We start from the raw sequence: 17,344 nt of genomic DNA, 5'->3' as shown, positions 1-17,344 counted from the left end.
ATTACAATTTTCACATCTGATCTCCAGAGAGTAAAAAGAAAAAAGTAGCATGGAAAGAAAATCAAACCACCACTCACCATGATCATGAGAAAGCTGTCGCCGAATTAAAGGGATTGGAGATGTAGGACTGGGAGGAACAGTTGTTATAGCAGGTGCTTGAGAAGCAGATGCAGAAATTACAGCAGAAGCAGGAATGTGTGCAATATCATGGTCAATACTAGGACTAGTCGGTTCATCTACAAAGGTAATATGTCATAAATTAACATTAAATGCATTCATCAAATGCTCAAATTAAATGGCTGTCTGAACTTGTCATATCTGGGATATTAGATTAAGTATCTTAAGCAGAAGTCCAGGGTCCAATTAATGCACGCTCTTAAATGTTTTGGGTTGGTTTTGGTTTGTTTTTTGGTTTTTTTTTGAACAGGAGCCTGTTTCATTTCATAAGGATGTTAAATCATACATCAGGGATAAGAGCAAAGAAAATTGTATCTTATCATTATGCTGTGAGAGAATGGAAGAGAAATTCTGTGCTAACCTCTTGTAATATGATTTTCAAGTAGACTGGTTTTGTTTGCACGCATATGAAAAACAAACTTGATCCATCAGTAAGTCTAAACTCAAGAGACAGCTAACTACTACTTCCTAAAATAAAACACGGGCATTCCAACTACCAGCAGCTATTTGGTTTAAATCAGTGTTCCAATAACAAAGCCAAGTTGCAAACAAAAAATATTTGAAATATAATTAGCATCGAGAGTAGCAATCCTCCCATCCTCCACACATTCAGATAAAGAAGCAAGTATTCATGTTATCAAAAGATGACACCACTACATACCAATTATTTCTTCCACTAATTGCTCATACAAACGACTGCATGCCGTACATGCCCAGCACCTCACAGTCTCAACAGCCACACGAGTCATCATGAAAGAGTCCAAAAAGCTTTAAGTATTTCTACAGTTTAACATGTTTCTGGAAAGACGGAAGAAGCTGAAAGATGTGTATTCGCACACTCTGAGAAAAGAGCTGTAACATCTTCCAGCACACCTCAGTAGTACGAGAGAAATAACTGTACTTCATGCTTCAGTAGAAGAGGAGGGGTGGAGAGAAGCAAGTCACGAGCAGGGGCTGGACTGCACTGCTATAATGAATATGAATGTATCCTAGGTGCTAAGAACTGTAATATGCAGAGCTTCTGAAAAGCCTATTGAAATCAACAGGCACTTGCAAACAGAGGTTTATTCTTTGCCTTGTGCCAACACAACTGCGTAAGCTGCATTGTGCTGTTCTAACGGTCACTAACAGTTCTGTTAAAGGCAGCGCGCAAAATTTGGCAAAGTAAGCTTAAAACAAGGTGACAAATGATTAAAGCACTCAAAGATTTAGCCATGACAGCCATACTTTGCATGGAATGGTTAAATATAGTAATTTTTAAGGTTTTTATTTGTTGTTTTCTAAAGCATAATCCTCCACCCCAAGCTAGCTGGAAAACAGGAACATGAATAAAAATGAAAGCAAAAGAATTCACAGCAAATCCATGACATTAAATGCAAATAAGTTCTAAGTTTGATTTGCATCCAGTGATAAACTGAAGCATTTACAGACTTCTCCGATGCAGCAGCAAGGACAGAGGAAGAACCTCAGCTATGCTTCCATTTTCCAAACTACAATAGCTCACTGTCCCATTGTCATCTTTTTCATCTGCTCAGCTTCCCTGCAGCAAACCCTGAGAAGCACGCTGATGTTGACTAACGAATATTTCCACTCACTGAACAATTTTTCAGATGAATTACTTTAGAACATATAAATTACAAGCGCTCAGTTGTAACTTAGTTCTGTTACAGACTTATCTCAAAATGTCACAGGCTCTACTTCAGAAAGTCACCACTTGAAATGAACCTCCAGGAGCTGTGAATACAGAAGCTAAGGCAATGCTACACAGCAGCCCACGGCACAGCTACTTAAATACAAGAATTTGTCTGAGGAAAAACAGTCTAAGTGCTTGAAAGCAACAAAAATTACTTAAATTTCTGCAAATTTAATATTTGACTCTTTAGAGGTACTTTCTGTAAGTTCTGAAAGCCCTGCATCAGAATTTTTAAAGCTTGCTGTATGAAACAACAAAGAAAAATTAATCTCTTAAATATGTATATACAAATTTACAATATGTATAACATAATATAATATGTATAATATGTATATACAAATATTTATAAGTGGGAGACCAGCAATGCTGATGTTGTAGCGTATTACAAAAACACATACAGACCACCCCTGTAGCGCTTTCAGTGGAAGAGGAGAGAGGAGGATGACAGCAGGGTAACCCTCTTGTAATGAAAAGGGTTACAAGACCTGTGATATAAAAATGCTTCTGTAATTGATGTCTCTTGCTGTATTATGTGTTGTTGCTTCAAATAGTATGTTGGTTATTACTTTTTTCTATTCCGTTTTTCTAACACTGAAGTGGGTGCCACCTGATGAGACACACTGCTTCTCTTGGATGAGAACAACACTGCATCTTAGAGAAGACAGCAGGGACTCCAGCAGTATGGGACCATGGAGCTGAGGCGAGCTCAGAATTGAGACTGTGGGCATCCCTCTGATCTCAAAAGCCAGTGCTGTGGATGCCCTAAATGCACACCTTCACACTGGATGGAGATCAGAGCCCTGCCTTTCTTCTACAAATGGAGCAGCAACAGCCAGGATGGATGCACATTTAGCTTAGTACAGCTCTCCTAGCAAGTCTGGACAGGGCTGCAGCAAGAAGTTCATCCTGCCTGTAAGCAGCATGCAGATGAGAAACAGAATCCTACCCTGGGACCACTTTTCCCCCCGTCTACAGGCAAAGCTTAGTATAAATCATTCCTGATGAGCACATCTGGATGCTGCCCTAAATGCAACAGACACCACCTTCATGGTGAAAAGCACTTTCTTCATATCAAACTGCTTCCCTGTTAAGCTTCATAACTGGGAAAACTATGTAATTGATTTTCATTTTTCCTACAGGCCATGAGTGGCTTTTGCAATATACGAAACAGGTTTATAGCACACAGATTTATAGTAATTTTCTTGAATTACCAGTATATAGTAAGATTAATTATCTGTAACAGCATTCCTTAAGCCAGTGCACTTCAGAATCAATATATACTACTAGAAGAATACTTCAAGAATGACCCAGGATCTTCTCTATATAGGTAGCAACTCATCACCCCATTTCTTAAGTGAACAGATAATGAAATTCCACTCTTATATCATTAAGTCAGAGTAATAAATCATCACAGTTAGAGAAAACAAGGAAGATTAATAAATTAATGCTTTTATTTCTTTTTCATATGCAGAAGTGTTTAATGCAGTGTATTGCCTTTGTTAAAAAAATACATATACACTTATGCACCAGATCTTTACACCAAAATTCCTATTTTTCAGTCTAGAGATGAAAGTAACAAAAACCCCTCTTCTAAGTTTTCCTAAGACTGAAAATGGTCTGCCTTAAAAACCTAAGAACTTTACTTCAAATCTAACAAGTTATATGTGATACTAATCATTTAATAATATGATCAACTGTTCCTGAGACATGCAAGTCAGACACCTCAATACAGGTACCTTCCTGCTACAAAATGCCAGTTCTCATTCTTGTATATACTTGAAATACATATATGTACATAAATTGATGGTGACAATTTAGTTAATTACAATAAAGTTAGAATTAAACTTCACAACATGATTACAGCAAAGCAGAACAGAACACACTGATAAATGTAATACTCCATTTGCCATCAGTGATTTGGAAAGTTCCTTCTACATGATTCCCTTGGAGGCATACTAGAAGGAGAAACAAATACCTATTTTCCAATCATGTTAGACAAGCAAGGGTACATCTGTTTCCTCAGTACAGCTGAAATCCTCAAAATGATTCCTTCCCACTTCCACACAATCACATAGCACACAGAGTGAGTGAGTCACTCCACTGTAGCCCAGGGAGAGACTGGTGGGCACTAACACCAGAGAAGCAGAATGAGGCCACCCAGGACCCTAACTGGGGTAGAAGTGGAGCAACTAGGCTCACCACCACAAACTAACAGAAGCTCCCAGCAATGCTCCTTATTTCACAGTGGACTAATCCCTGCAGGAGTCAAACCTGATGCTTCAGAAAGAGGCAAGTTTTAATGAGACTGCAAATGACATCATCAGTACAGGAAGGGAATAGTTGTTCAATCCCTTCCATGGCTGAAGGTTAGCTCATGGCAAGCTTTATATACTGTAAGGTGATTATACAGCAAACTGTGATGTATGCCATGCAAGTTACTGCCTGCTGATTCTGCGCACTGCAAACACTGCCACTGCTGTTCAACTAAAACAAACAGATAACTACATAGAACCTTTGTATTCCGGCTTTTCTCCTAAGTGCTTGTCATATTTGTCCCTTTAAGATTCTTTGATAAACCAATAAGCCTGTCCCACAAAAGCCCTCACAGAGCATGGGAGGACATGCACTGCTCAGCAGTCGATGCAAATGACTGCATAAAGCGCAGTGAGGCGTACCGAGCAAACAAGCTAGAGGAGAAGCCACACACATTCTCTGAAGTTTGTCATTACAGGGACTAATGGTGTTCCTTCAGTTGTCTGTAACAAGAGGTCACAGCCTTCAGAAGTACTTCAAGCTTTACTTTTCGTCTGAGGAAAGAATATGAGTACCACTTGTTCCACACTGCTATGAAGCAAACTAAGACCGGACATCAGAAAATGACCTCTACACACTGACAGCATTCCTGAGAAAAGGACAGACACTGCTTGTATGCACAGGAACGGAAGTACACACCTGGTGAGCAGCTACAGTCAGCCTTCAAGGAGAGCCTTTCCGTGTAAGAACATTTATAGGAGGTAAGACTGAGAATTTCTTAAAAATAGGGAAAGCTCCAACTACAGTTAACTTGTGTTAGCTGATTTGCTAGCTGAAACAGAAAGAAATGCATGTAGGAAAACATGTTTCTGTCGCCATGCATACAAAGGGAGAGCATCCGCACACAATGTAAATTATCCAAGAAAAATATTCATAACATTCTGGCTCTTCAAAGACACAAACTTAACTTTACACAGAGTGGATTTGTAATCTGCAGGGGCAGAACTTGTGATTTCCAAACTGAGGCCTACACAGGTGAAGGAGTGTGGCAGAGGATGCACGATCCCTGCCCTGTGGATGAGGTCACCTCAGCTTTCTTTGCTGGTGACTGGAAAAAAAAAAAGTCACTTCCAAGGCTAAAAATCAGCTTTCATATTTAGTGCCCTTCGGACCTGGCAGTCTTGCAAGCAGCACCTCAACAGCTCTGAAGATTTTAAGAAGAAACTGCATTACTAAGTACACTGCACAGCACGTCATGATTTTAAACACTAATTAGAGATTTCAACGTCAACAGACAATGTAAGCATATGGTTACAAACTGTAATTCAACAAGTACATAATTTTTTCTTAATTTATTTAAGACTATTCTCTTTTTTAAAGATTTCAATCATAAAAACAGAAGTCACTGAGAGGCATACACTTACAAATAACTTTAAATTGCTTTTCATGTGAAGAACTTTAAGAGCTTGCTCCCATTCACAAAAGCACTTCGAATACAATCATCCAAACTGCATACATTGAAGAAGATGCAGTATTCTAGTATCACAGGTTTTCTGAAAACCATATTGAAATCTTGGATTAGGTATGTGTTCAAAGGTGCCTCTGCAGTACTTCATGCAATTTGCATTACTCTTTCTTGTGCAATTGTAACTGATTGCTCTCTGTCAACACCTCAGCCTCCTGCAGAAGACCTAAGGGTGGGTAGTTTATACTGCTTTCCATCTCCAGAGCAAAAGGCTAAAACAGTGAACAATAAAAGCATTATTTTTGTTCAAGAAAGGCACAGAAGTGAGATGGGGACAGACGCTGAAAAGAAAATGCACCCATAAGAACAGTGAAGTAAGAAGAAAGGACAGACAAGTTATCAAACAAAGAGGATGTTCATTCACACACAGGCAAGGAAGTTCAGACAGGTATCTCAGAGGCTCCTGGCTTCCAAGAAACCTACCAAGCAGCTGAATTTAAGCTGAACACAGATGTACTAATATAGATCTACCAAGTCACAAACTTCCTTTCCCTTAAAAGTCTGTCAGTAAAACAGTCAAATGAAAAGACAACGTACACAATTTCATCTGCAGAGTGAGAAAGCCAGAAACAACCAACAAAATAAAAATTATTCACTCAGTCAAAAATGAACTCCATCGAACTAACTCTGCTATCAAGCAAATAGTGCGAAGGGCTGCTATTAAAAGCCACTTCTGTGGGTTATATTGCAAAGCACAAGCTGCCGCATCGTCAAGACTTGCTACCTCTTATACTCTCATTTTTCTAAGAAGGTTTTGTTGGTTAAGGTTCTGTTGTTTGCTAGTTTTTAAGTACTTACAATGCTGACAGAACTGATTGTCTTTATGAAGAATCACTTCACATATCTACTTTAGGTAACTATCTTCATGTAGCCAAACTAACAAAATGGAAATTTGTCTGCATGCTGATTACATTCGTTTCAGTAAGCCACACAAACAGGACTGGAACAAGCCTCCTGAATCATCAAATCCCGTCTTCTGTTAATGTGCTCATGTAAATAACATAATACTGTAGTGACAGAGTTTCACAAAAACAGAAAAAGGCTTCCCTATGTTATTCCTGATATAAGATCTATGACAATATGTTGTTTACTTCAACATTAAGCAAACATATAGCTATATTTGTCTACACAGCACTAGAAAGCATTACAGAGTAGTTCTAAAGGTCCCAGCTCACACTATTATCCTGCCATATGATCAAAAAAAGTACAATTCTGAACATACTTTTTCTGTCAAGAACTCTTACAGCATTCCTTTATTACCTGTAATCATTAAGTTATAATGATGATATATTAAGAATTGTTTTGAAAACATTAACCATTACCAAACAAATCTGATGCTCCCACTCAATTAAAACTCTTCTAGAAGTTATGAACATTTGATTTCAAATTTTAAGTTTTAGCTGAAAGTGGATTTTTGAGTTACAAAAACATTTTTAATGGCATTTTAAATGCTAATTTGTCATTCTGCATTTTGGTTGTTTTATTTCAGAATACCACAATGACTCAAAAATTGTTCTTTGAATAAGAAATATGGAAATGTTCAGCCTGAAGCAACAGCAATTTGGCAGGCCATACTGTAAAACCTTGAAAAAAAAAGAAAATAGAAGACTGATGCTTACCTTAGAAACACTGATGACATGTCTAAAGCTGTGCCAATGCTATTGCTAAAATAATGAAGGAACAGTCCCTCAAAAATGAACATGTCAGCTCTTGTTTCTATTGCCACTACACTTGTATTTTCAGGGTTTGGAATAGTTGGCCAATAATTTGTAGGAAAGACAAAGTCACAGTGGCTAAAGATTTTTGTATTCATCTTGACTAGTAACAGTTTTTGCTAAAATTAAAGTTTCCTTATAACATGCCTATCAACCATCCATGTTCAGCCACCATTTGCCCTTAGAGTATTCATACATAATGCATTGACAAGCAATGATCTCTGCTGTTTAAGAGAGGTTTTCAGTTTCTCTCCACTTGACGCATATTTCTTCTTATAATAAAAGAAGAACATGTATATTCTTTTAACTATTTCCTAATTATATGGGGAAAATACTCTAAACCCTTTTCTATTCCCACCATAACTCTTTTCGTAGCATATTGCACAAATATACATCAATTCATTTTCTAGTTTCAAGAATCTAACTGCATTCGGTTTGTATTTATATTATCTTCTTCTGAGCCCAAAGTGCCTCCAGAGAAAGGCTTCGAGATGAAAAGTATGGTACCTATTTAATTTTAAAGAAAGGCAAATGATTTATCACTCTTTCAGAAGAACTTGGCACTGATGAAGTTAAAACCTATAAGCCTCTACCTTCAGCACTGCAGAAGCAGAATGCCACCATACTAAAAGAAAAGCGAGTGAAAAGCTCAACTAAAGCTAGGTATTTTAGAACCTGAAAGGTTTCATCTCCTAATCCCAGAAAGCATTTGGGAGCACACAGATATCTCACTTAGCTCAGGAATGCTGTCAAGTGAAGATGGCTGGAGAATGGAAAGGACCAACATGAACTATGCTGCTATCTGTGTTTGATTGGGCAGGGAGAGGACAACTTATTTCCATGGTACTTCAGTGTTAACTGGCTCATCTTCTACCAGTTATTCACAAATTAACAATGGAATGAAGTGACCTGAAAGCTTTCTAGGGTAAGGCTGTACTAGATATTTTCCAAAATGGGACCACACCTCTGAGGAAAAGTCTATTAGTACTTATGTGATATTTCTGTACACTTGAAAAGAAGCCTATAACAGGAAAAACTATAAACTTAGCTGATCAGAAAAATCTAAAACAATGTTTACTTAGACTGGAGATTTTAAATATATCCATTAAATGGTATTTTTCATGTGATAACCCACTATGAAACCTATGTTGAAAAGAACATTCAGTGCAACAGCACTGGCCAAAGCATTAAACTACAGTGGTAGCTAAACACACTACAATCAGTTTCTCCATTTCACCAATATAGCTGGTAAACTCAATCAGGGAGTTGAATTATCCGTTGGGGCTTTTCTTTTTTTCTTTTCTTTTTTTTTTTTTTACTGCTACACTACTGTAAGGAGTGTAAAAAGGAAAAAAAAACAACAGTAGTTTCAAGCTGGCTAAAAGTCCCAGACATGCATACCAGACATCTAAGAAATGCATTCAAGTCATTTTTTTGTGTCAACTTTTTCTCTTCTAGTTACAAAAAAGTTAAGTAACATTTTAATTTCCATCCAAGTGCTGGTTGACACATCCAGAATCACCTTGTAGATCAGAAATGTATCATTTGTTTTCTAACGAAGAAATTACATAAAAACCGTAAGCCTGAAAAGCATACATTAACACTGCAACTGCTAAAATAATCACTGGCAGAGATGGTGGTATTTTCACTGGTCCAGAGAACAGATGAGTTTCTGGTTAGAGGGAATAACCTATCATTAGACTAACTGCTACAGCTTGAAACAATAAGATAACATTTCAAGAACAGAGCCTTTCTTTGGATCTGAAATAGAAACAGCAGCTTTCAAATCTAAACACAATAGCCTGTATTTAGTAGCACACTGAAAGTACTGAAGCTCCCAGTGCCAGGATGTGTTTTTCTGTAAAACCAGCAACTTTTTCATTCCCCAAGAACACACGCTTGCCTGAAGAATTTGACCACACAATATGATGTTTAAATTTTTCAAATCTATTTCTCTTACAAAAGATATCATTACATCTACCTACAGGTATCTCTTTTCCATTAGCGAACGCAAAACTGAATTTAATCTCCCTGCTTCAGTCCAGCACTTTGTGAAAGGACTAGTGCCAAAAGGCAGCTCTCCAGCACATCACCATAATCTCAGCAAGAAACTGCCAGAAGTAAGCTTGATGGAAAGTCTGCTCAGCTTTCTGCGTGTAGTGCAGGGCTTCATGGTACTTACAAAGAGATGCTCACTTATCACCCTGTTGTTGGGCTTGCTCTCTAGAGCAGGTTGGTCACAAAACACTGACGTAGAAGCCAACTAAGTGCTCCTGGCTCAATTTCCTACCAAATTATGACCTAGTCGTATCCACTTCTTTTAATGAAGTTGCCAACAGCAAGGTAAATCACAGAATGACTGGGTTGGAAGGGACCTTGTATCTTCATTCAAAGTAACATACTCTGAACTGTCAGACAGAAGAAGAAAAAAATCCAAGCAATTTTCCTTCAAAAGAGTTAAAAATCTTTTAAGTGAGTTTCAAAGTAGATCTAGAGTTTTATCTGTCCGATAAAAGGCAGTTAAGCTTACAAGTGAAATTGTAATTAGGCGTAATGACAGCGGAACAAGCAAATTTAGAATCAGGCATATTAATTCTAACTTCCTACGACAGCCAGCCTTAAGTGGTATTTGACACCCTTCTTTATTCAGAGAGAGTTATCTTGAGTGAGCTGGAACTACAGTGGAAGTTTTCCACAGCTCCAGTACCAGCACGAGCATTTCCCACTCAGGAAGGCAGTGCTGAGCGCTGCGGTGGCTCACCATGCTGGTGCTCCAGCAGCACCACTTTGCATTTCTGTACTGTTCAGGAGGTTCAGTTCAAGAGATAAGGAGCACATATGAATACACGAAATCACATGTGGTATTAGGCCAAAAGACTGTGATGGAGAGTTACAACTTCCTTTCTTTTGAGCTGCTCAGCCACTGCTGGAATGAAGCACAACTGCCATGCTGAAAGCTCCTTCAAACTTCAATCATTGCATTCCTCTAGCATCTGGAAGCAAGCCACAGGACTAAGAGTTCAGGGCAAATCTTCATTTAAATCAAGCCCAATCTTTTCAACACATCCTCCTATCATAAAGGGGATTGATTTGATTTTTACACGACATTTAAGTTACATAGGGTCAGAACACTCACAGCAAGCACTCTTAAGTGAGTACAAATACCACAGACAACTTAATCAAACATCTAACATTGACTTTAGGCATACAATTTTAGAAAACACATACAAAGACTGGCTACATGCCTAACAGATCTGCACTAATGCTGGAAGAAGGATAAATGAGGTCTCAAGAAGAGTCCAAAAGTGATGATGCATTCAGTAATAGTAATAAAAAAAGAATCTATACACCTCTCATTCAACAAGGAAAACTCTGTATGAAAACCATCTGCTAGCTCTCTAAGAAAACATTTTTAATTGTTAAAATTCTGTCAGAAGAATGGAATACTGTATATCTTTTCACATTTCTACTCTTCAATAAATGCAAATCTCCTTCAATTATTTCAGTCTTTTAGTTCAATCTAGTAGCAGATAGCATAGATAATTTCAGGGGAAAAAAATCATTGCCACAGATCCGTATTAGAAGACAACTGTGCTAAGGCAAGAAAGATCCAACTCCCTTTAACAGCTCCTAATGCTCTTTGGTGGTTTTATGGATTAGGTTTTCATGTACATAACTTTGTCAATCAAAATTCAGTATTTTTTAAATACCTGTTATACTAAATTCAAGAAAACGCAGATATGAATCAACCTGTGTGGAAAATGGTCTGCAGAGACCTAGACTCCCAAGGATGAAACCAATCACAACCAAAAAAGCCAACTCAATAACAGCCAGAAGACACAGACTTTGAGTACTGAAGCAGAACAGAAACTCACTCTGCCACTGAAACTCTCTTCTGCAGATGGTTCCACATCCTCACACACCATAAAGCTTTTCCCTGATTGTTTTTTGCTACTACTAACAGTCCTTCCATAGGCTAAAGATAATTTGGAAGAAAAACGGAAAAGTGCTCAGACCATATGATTCAAGGTCTACAGAATTCCAACACTTTTTGTGTCACAGGTGAATTTTTTCATCTTTGGCTTCCATAAATCTTTTAATTCAAAACATTATTATCTTACGTACTCACAAATTCACCTCATTTTATTGCTATCCTTTCACCTGAAGCAGCCTTCATTTCTGTAAAGCCTCATCTGTTTCAGAAAGCTTTCTCCTTACCTATTCAGCTGTCTTGAAATCAATTTTTTCCCCATAAATTGCCATTACATCCATATTCTCCCTTTACTGAATACCACGTTTTATACTGTAAAGGTAAATATGTTTCAAAAGGCACTGTAACTGCTAGGTGTCCACACAAATAACATCAGAGCATTAAGTGGAGTGATCACCAGACAGTTATATAATAGAGCCTTCTCCAGGGGGTTGAGGAACGTTCTAGAAAAATTAAATCACTCTAGACTTTTTAAAACTTATCCAGGATTCTAAACAAAACAAGAGTATTTTTTCCTCTATTAAAAAATGTTTTCAGGTTTTACCATACTAATACTATTTGAAATGAGAAAAGAGTCCTCAACCCCAGGATTCTCAAGAACAGAAGTCAGCTACCTGGCACGGTGCTCTCCATCTTCTTTAACAGAGAAAAGTGCAGTATATACTGTAGCAGTTCAACTCACCAATAAACGGAATAGAAGCCAGGGAATCACCAGGCGGGCTGGAACCTGATGCTTTCCTTTCCTCTATCCGTTTTATGTGGACTTCCCTTCGAGCATCATTAGGTAACCAACAGGTGGTGTCCGAGGCTGCCTCTTGATCATTGACAGCAAGAATGTAGGACTGATGCCTCAAAGGCTGTGGAGTTTGGTGGCCAGAAGGTGATTTGTCCCGCATGACAACTGCGTCTTTGTCATTTCCTTGAACATCTGTTTGCAGAATTTCAGGCTCATGGACATTTTCTCTTTCAAAATCGTGGCTCTTTTTTCTGATGGAAACACCTGTGTTATCAGAGGTAGTTGAACTCTCAGTTGTTTGTTGAACAAGTTTGGCAGAAGTTGGAGACAAAGAGGAGGGTTGCACGGTTTTGCCCGTTTCTGTTCTGTGATCTGGGGCACCTTCTCCTCGGATCCTTGATTGTTGGTTTAACAGGCCGCTCTGATGCAAGTGATTTACAGTTCTTTGGTCTTTGCTGGCAACAACATCCAAGCTCTGGTTAAGGGGAAACGATGGTTTTGCTGCATAGGAAGAGTTCTTCAAAGAGCTACTTTTAGAACTTCTGGCTGTGGTGAGAGATGACCTTTCTTGTGAAGCAGCAGTAGGTTTTGAAATTCCCCCAGGAGTTTGTAACTCTCGAGAAGGCTGCAGCATTCTTATATCTGGTGGAACTTTCTGAAAATGAGAACCAGGCAGAGAAGCTCTACTACCTACTCTCCTACTGTCTGAAATATAACCACTTGGAGCCACTGGAAAATTTTGACCTCTAAGGGACATATGAAACGCGTGTTGTCTAGGCCTCTCATAAATACCTCGCCGATCATCTTGTTCAGAAAACCCTGTCCACTTGTAAGTCTTTCTCCTATCTCCATTTGTATCTGCAATCAGATTCTCAGAATGAAAATTTTCTAGCATTTCACCCTGTTTGCTGAGATAATCCCATGACCGAGCCCTGTGATTCCTAGCACTAACTGAAGGTGAAGCGAGTGTATCTTGCGAAGCACTTCGTGGCCACTCTTTCATCAACACAGGATCTTCAAGTCTTTCCTGGGATACACTTCGCTGCCGGATCTGTGCAGACTGTGGAACCCTGTCATGAGAGGTGCTCCTGCGCCGTACCTGTGAAGCAGTGCGATTTGGCACCACTTGATTATAATCCGTTGTATTCTGAGAAGCTGCTCTTAAACTATCTAATCTTTCCTGTATCGTTCGGGAGCCATACATGTGCATGCGCCTGTTATCAACATATTCTTTGTAGGTTTTATAGTTCTTCCAGTCTATGTGCTGGTGTGAGGGTGGAGAACTGTAATGATTTGTAGAGACAGAGGGAGAGTCTGTAGCTTGAACAGAAGGCCTGGTGCTTGGGATTCCTTCTGGACATACTACATAATTTGAAGCCTTAATCACTGTTCCATTTGGATCACCTGGCCTTGTTAATGGCGTCTGTGGAAGTACAATGGCAGTGGACACTGAAGATGGTGATGTGGTCCGTGCTTTTAGAGTTGTTTGATCTTTTAAGCCATATCTTATTTCCTCTGTCCTGTGTGACGGACCAGCATGATTATTTCTGCAAGATGGCAAATCTACAGCCTTCTCAGAAGGCACAATAACAGTCCTTACAGTTTCATTGCAAACACACACAGCTGTATTTGATTTTGCAATGTCTGTTGGTGATGGAGGCACTTGTATTTCCATTCTGTAAGCCCTCTCTGGCTGTGTCAATGCCCGTACTGGTCTGCTGACTTGCTGTTTCCCCAGTGAGAAATCAGAAGATAGCTTGTCACCAGCTTGTGCCATAACAGAAGCGGTAGATGTCAGGCGTGGATAACATATTGGTGGTGGTTCAGGTATGTTGTGGGCATTGCCACTGTAAGCTTCATTGCCTTTCAGGTAGGCATCTTGGGAATACGCCTGCGGACAGAAGATTCCATGAGTATTAAGTAGCAAAGGAGACAGAGAAGTCTACCAATATAGCATTTGCACAAACTTTAAGAGATGGAACACAAGTTTGAAATTCACAGTATATGTAATTTCAGATAAAATATTAGTTTAAAAGATTAAGAATAGCATTCCATCCCCTTAGCGAGCACAAAACAGAACAAAATAATTAAATACATCCCCTCCCCCAACAATTCAATAGCTGAACTGGTGACCAATGCTAGGAGATAGTGCAGGTAGAACACTGAGACAGGTTTGCCAAAAATCCATAAGCAGAAAACACAGCATTTTTCTCAACCTTTATTTTTGCTTTTAATCACGATTCTCCTAATATCCTTCCCATTTAAGCTTTGTATTGCTGGGGACCAGATTTTTACAGCAACTGACAGGTTAAAATGCTGCATAATAAATTCAACTAGCACTAGAAAATTCTCTAGTCATTTCATGTATAAAAGAACTCAATTCACTTAGAACATGTGAAAAGTATGCACACATACACACACACACACTTTTTAAAGATGTATTCTACATAAAAGCTACTGTTCCTAAACGTAAAATGAATACATTGAAGCAGCAATAATCTTTGTTGTGAGCCAATACCCTATAAGTACCCTTACATTTTACAGGAGACAGCCAGTACACGTTACACAAACATATTATTCATATTTTTGCAGTAATGCATCATTTTAAACTTTGAGACACAAACACTACAAAAATCCACACAAATCCACTACTGTCTACACAATATTAGAACTAAAATTTCCAATTAATTTCCTTAGTGCTTTTATTTGCATCTTTAAGCTTTAGATCCTGACTCCTGAGAAAAAATGGTTATATTACACTTAATATGTTTCAGTACTTCCAGTGCTTTTTTAGAAAAGCAACATTTACAATTTTGAAATTAACAGCACATTCAAAAAAAAAGTCAATGAGAAGCATACAGCATTTCTAAAAGAGCCTATTATTTAAAAACTTTAGCATGACTCCGTTCAGTTTAAACATAATGAAATAAAGAGCCAACAGCAGAGCCTGCCAATGCAATTGAAGATTAAAATGATTTCTCGGGGGCTTTCACACATTTAGGTGTGGTATCATATCACAGCATTTGCTCTCCAAATCATAACATGCTCAAATCCAGAATAGCAATGCACCCTGTATTAATACTACGGATTACAAAAATCTAAGTGCAGCCATAAAATTAATACAGAGCAAAGTACAGAGGCGGGTGAGGCATTTAGAACACTGGTGCAATACATGTTACACTAAGCATTAGTGAAATATTAAGGCACACTGAAAGAAGACCAATCAAGTAACAGGCACAATTCACAAATTAAGATATTAGCATTACGAAGAGAATTCAGCTCTATCTATCTCATTTCCAACAAACTTGCCGTTTCCTACTCTTGCTTCTCACAAATCATTTGAGAAAAACATGCCTTACAGAAAATCAGAAATGGCTACTGTATGCTTCTTACCAGTGCTGTGACATCCTTTGTAAACTGCAGCTGGCAGAAAACAGGAAAACATAGTAAAAGCTGCTTACAGATGTGAAGACAGAATTATGTTTTCATATTGATGTTGCATACAGCAAGCTAAAAATACAACTACACCGATTTCACTGGAAGGTACCAACAGAGGTAAAGGGCAGTAGAGCATAAAAAATAACTTCATCCTCCTTCTGAGCGTGTCTATCTCAGGATTTTATCTGCTGCTTGAATTTATCTCCTACCCTTACAGAAAACAAAATACATCTGTGCCATTTTGCCTTGGTGCTTCCCTACAGCTGCCTGCAGAGAGCTCTGCTTCTAATAATCAAGACTTCCCTTCCACTACAGCAACATTACTGTCTCTCATTTCCCCTGGGTTTCTCCCATCCCTGCTTCCTGGTGACGAAACAACAGCTTTATTATGCATTTAAAACAGCACGCCCCTTCCTCACATACATCTCAACACGACCACAAGCTGTCAGCTGACTGCAGCTGCTTTCATGCTGTATGTCTGAAATTGGAGGAATGATGCTGCAGAAACACTCCACTCGTAATTTATTTTTCCTCCATTCGTAGTAAAAAACAATAATAAAAATAAAAAATTACATCAACCCAGATTACTTCTGCATGTGACACATTTAATGGAGGGAAGGAACATACAAAGATAAATATTTCTAAATCTTTAAATAAAACGGTTATTTAAGATTTTGACAGGCAGTAAGAAAAAAATGGAAAAGATGCCAAAGAAACAGAAAACAGATGGTAAGGAGCTTACTGGCGCACTACATAAACAAAAACAACCCCCCACCCAAATCAGAAAATAATTATTACATTACAGAGCTGATAAAACAGTTTACAATGTGGGACAGGCATATTACGCCAAGCCAAAATACATTGACTTTATGCTTTTGTAAAACACGCCCATGACAGACAATGCCTCACTGACTTTGACAGCGTAAAGGCTGAATTCCAAAGCTGCTGTGATCTGATCATAACTTAAGACTACAAATGAGTATAAAAATCAATTTCCTGACAAAATCAATCACAGATATTAAAACTTCTTCAGAATCAAACATACATACATACATACAGAGACCAAAACAAGGCTACCTAGATTTTCACTTCCCTGCTCCACCCCCCCCCGGGAAAGAGCAGGTTTTCATGACTGCAGATATATTTGAAAGACAGTGTTATTATGAACAAAGTATTTTGATGAAAGGAGAAGTATACTTCTCCTTTCCATTTCATTCCACCCATTTCCCAAGAAATCATTAAAACAAACATAAACCTTTTTCCAAGAAAGATAAATTATATTAAGGGCTGTGATATTCCTTTAAAAGGAATAGTTAAGCCCTGTTTCATAATCCTGATTACAGTCCTAAAGAGACCTAGCACAACTTCCAAAGAAATGCATGCATCAGAACTGATTTCTGTTCAAATAATGCCAAGCTGAATGATGCATTATCAACCTTCTGATTACAAAATATTTTAACTTCTTCAACCAAAAGGCAATAGTTAAATTTTTAACTGAGTAAAAATGTGAAGCACGCCAATATCCTTCTTTGCCGTCATACACTACTTAGTTACTCACTGTATTTTGCTACAACATGTAAAGCATAGTTTGAATATTACTGTCCCATCTCGTTTTTCTAGTGAGATGTGAAAACATGGAACTTAATCTGTGATATCAATAGAAAATTTACTCATAAAATAAGCCCTGACAGCATACATTGAAGTCTTTAAAAAGTCTTTTAAAAATATATCAAAAGTAAAATCAAAACAGTTTTCCAGCTTAAAATAAAATTTAAAATCCAGATTAGAACCTCCCACTTCAGACACCTGCCATGCT

At 38.2% G+C, this 17,344-nt stretch overlaps 1 protein-coding gene across 4 annotated transcripts in view; it reads right to left on the bottom strand.

Annotated features, from left to right (window-relative positions):
- Positions 1–17,344, bottom strand: part of ARHGAP21 (Rho GTPase activating protein 21) — a 120,389-nt gene that overhangs the window by 15,597 nt on the left and 87,448 nt on the right. For 3 of the 4 annotated variants that reach the window (XM_021388013.1, XM_021388012.1, XM_021388011.1), the window contains 2 exons: positions 12,037–13,981; positions 78–236 (listed from right to left, as the gene is read on the bottom strand). In XM_021388013.1, coding sequence (XP_021243688.1) covers positions 78–236; positions 12,037–13,981 — 2,104 coding nt within the window. The remainder of the gene's footprint in view (positions 1–77; positions 237–12,036; positions 13,982–17,344) is intronic. The other variant, XM_021388014.1, reaches the window with a different exon arrangement.

This window comes from Numida meleagris, chromosome 2 (genome assembly GCF_002078875.1).
Source record: "Numida meleagris isolate 19003 breed g44 Domestic line chromosome 2, NumMel1.0, whole genome shotgun sequence".
Taxonomy (NCBI): Eukaryota; Metazoa; Chordata; class Aves; order Galliformes; family Numididae; genus Numida; species Numida meleagris.
Note: the sequence above shows the minus strand (reverse complement) of the source record. Positions and strands in the feature narration are given on the sequence as shown.